This window comes from Charadrius vociferus, unplaced genomic scaffold (assembly GCF_000708025.1).
Source record: "Charadrius vociferus isolate BGI_N301 unplaced genomic scaffold, ASM70802v2 scaffold3093, whole genome shotgun sequence".
Classification (NCBI taxonomy): Eukaryota; Metazoa; Chordata; class Aves; order Charadriiformes; family Charadriidae; genus Charadrius; species Charadrius vociferus.
In genome coordinates this window covers 4,132-7,183 of record NW_009647794.1, presented here as the reverse complement: position 1 = coordinate 7,183, position 3,052 = coordinate 4,132, and the positions used below count along the sequence as shown (strand labels likewise).

Sequence of the window (3,052 nt, the reverse complement as noted above, 5' to 3'; positions counted from 1 at the left end):
GGGAAGGGAGAGTGTTTTTCGGGGGGGATTTTGAGGGCAGGAGGAGCCCTGGGGAGGGGTCTTGGGGGGGTGGGGGGATGGGTACCTCTTTGGGGGTGCAGAGGGCAGCCTTGGAGGCATGGTGAAGTCCCGTGTGGTGGGATCCCATAGGAGATATTGATGTAGTGGGGGTCAGGGGACCCCTGTGGGGTTTTGTGGGGGGAGGTGAGCTCTCAGTGGACCTGTGGGGATTTAAGGGGAGAGCTCTGAAGGTAGTGGGGGGCTTGCGGGGTTTAGGAGAGATTTGGGGACCCCTGTGGGGCAGGCCTGCAGATGGGGAGCCCTCTAGGAGGGCAAGGGGGCGAGGAGGGCCCGTGGGTGGGCCAGGAGAAGGGCCCTGGGGCTGGTGGGGCACGGAGGGGACAGGGGGCTGGGGCTGCCCCAGGCCTTGCATGGAGGAGAGGAGCAGGAAAGCAGGGCTTGAGGGGGTTTAAAACAGGTGCATATATATATACCCATGGAGGCTCGGGGTGGTTAAAATAATATATATGCATATAAAAAAAAAAATATGTGTTTTTCTTTTTAACCTGCAAGTAAGATGAAAGCGAAGGGCTCTTAGAGAACAGCAGAGGGACCGCCGAGAGTTCAGGAGAGTGGATGCTCAGGCCAGGGACTGGTTTTGGAAGGGGGGCTGGAGAAGTGATGTGCCAGGGGTGGGTTCTGGAGGGAGTGATGGAGGAGCTGTGAGAGGGGTTTGTGTCTGGAGGATGCACCGGTGAGAAATGTGATAGGAAAAGCCCTGCATTGTGCCTGGGTGTGATGCAGTCCTGGAAGGGCACCGAGGACCTGTCCTGGGCTGAGCTCCTGCTCTGGTGTGGTTTGGGTGGGGAAAGCTCCCCAGACCTGAGTGGAGGCTGCAGGAAAGTCTTAAACAATGTCCAACAGGTTGGCTTAGTGCATCCCGCTGCCAGTCTGCTCTGGCGAGGGCTGAGAGTTCCTGTTCTGGTTTTGCCTAAAGTCTGGCTCTTGCTCCCAAAGCTGGGATGCTCCATCTCATTCCCCGAAGGAAGAGACTGGAGTTTCCTGGGCATCCCTTGTTTTTCTCTCCTTTATTGAAAGGCGTTTGCTAGGGAAGGCTTCACCTGCACAGCCAGGCTCGGGGGGAATGAGAGGAGAGGAAGAGTGACCTGTGTGAGCAGCCGTTCCGAGGAGGAGACAGCATCGGCTTTTTTTTCCTGCCCTGCTCTCTGCTCCTTCCAGCAGCTGAGGGAGCGGAGGGCTAACGACGCAGCCTCCTGGGGAACAGATTGCGCAGGAATTAATGTCAGTTATGGAAAGGATTTTTTTTTTTTTTTTTTTTTCTGGGGGTGGTGCACTGTTGTCTCATTTACACTTTACAGTCATGCTGTGATACCGACCACAACAAACCTCGCTACATTTGAGGGGTCGCCTGGGAGGTGTGCGAGGATGAGGAGGATTTTCCTGGGGAGCCGACGAGTAGCTCTTCTTTCATATGTGCTTGGGACAGCTCCTGGGGAAGCTCTGGCTTTGCTGCTGCCTGCAAGAGGAAATAGTTATGGTATAAAAAGTGCAAATTTGAGGTGCAGTGGTTCTGGTTCGCTTCCCTGTGCAGACCAGCGTTTGTTGGCTGATGCTTGTGGTGAGCAGGGAAGCGGGCGGCACTGCAGCAGCGGCCCTGGCAGCAGCGCCTCTGCACCTCTCTGGCTAGTTGGGGCTAAATTGCTTTTTCAGAGGAGGCCATGCAGCATCCCAGGCTGTTTGTGTGCTGGGTACAGCACTTATTGGCTGGAAAACTCATGCTATAGTCAGAAAAACTGAATCGGCATCAAATAGGTCCAAGAAGAGATGGTTGACATTGTTGGGGTCTCACAGATGACCCCATGCTTGGCTGAGTAGGGACAGGGGCAGTGGAGGAACTCGCTGAAATGTTCTCCTGGTTTGCTTCTGGACAACTCTGTGCATCAGGCCTGTAAATATCTCTGGTTGGATTTGTTTTCCTTAACGTTTTTCCCCTCCAGAATGCCCCTCTTCCAGTGGAAAGCCTAATCACGCAGATATCCTGCTTGTAAACTTACAGTATGTCTCAGAAGTGGAAATAATTAATGACCGCACGGAAACGCCTCCTCCTTTAGCTTCACTCAATGTTAGCAAGGTAAGAACCTGTCCTCGTGGGCTCAGAGGCGTTTGGTCCAGGGAGGGAGGGAGGGAGGGAGGGATTTGGGTGGGGAGATCCCTGTTAGGGACGAGGTAGCTTTTAAACTTTACATCACCCGCTTCAATCATGACTTACGGTGGCTCTGCTAAGGGTTTAGATGATCGTATTTTGGGTGTGTTAAGGCTCCGTTACCTGCTGCTGGGCTTTTCTGTAGCGAGGCCTCAGCCGGCTGACCCTCTGTGCTTCGGGATTGCTCAGCGAGGGAGCTGAGGTCCTGGGTGAGGGAGAGGGAACTCCCAGCTTCGTTTCATCCAAGAGACAGTCCTCGTGAGTCTGAATGAGGGGCTGGGCGCTGCGCTCGCATGGGGAGCTGATCCTGTTGCTGCCCTCTGCTCCTCTGGGCGTCTACACACCCTTTGGTCTGTATTTATGGTATGTTTGCTCCAGCGTGGGCTGGGGATCCTGGCGTGGTCCTGCCACGTAGATTTAAGTACCTGGGTGATTGCATTCTCCTGTTAAAGCACTGGTGAATGGCTCTGTCCTGTGCCGAGCCCTGTGCCCGCCTCGGACGCTGCTCCGCTGTGTGCCGGCCTCCTGCAGCAGGAGTAAATCTGGATTTCTGTGCTGGCAAGCGGGTGCAAGTTGCTGCCTGAAATGCTGACTGAGAATTTCAGCCTCTGGGGTCTTTTTTAGTAACTTTGAGGCTGCAAAGCACCTCTTCGCTTGGGGAAAAGTCCAGTGATTTCGAACCTCCTGGCTTCGTGCAGCCCCAGTGCCTTTGCTTTGCTGGCCAGAGAGAAGGGAGGATGGAGCCTTTTGTAAAGGTGCAACAGGTTCTTCCCCTGACAGCAAATGACTCGACTACTCAAATCAAAACCTTCTGGAGAAGATGGGCAT

General features: G+C 54.4%; 1 protein-coding gene across 1 annotated transcript in view; it reads left to right on the top strand.

Moving 5' to 3' along the window:
* The window catches only part of LSM12 (LSM12 homolog (S. cerevisiae)), a gene marked incomplete at its 3' end in the record, with an annotated part of 9,668 nt that overhangs the window by 2,499 nt on the left and 4,117 nt on the right, over positions 1-3,052 (top strand). The window contains exon 2 of the mRNA XM_009882400.1: positions 2,019-2,152. Coding sequence (XP_009880702.1) covers positions 2,019-2,152 — 134 coding nt within the window. The remainder of the gene's footprint in view (positions 1-2,018; positions 2,153-3,052) is intronic.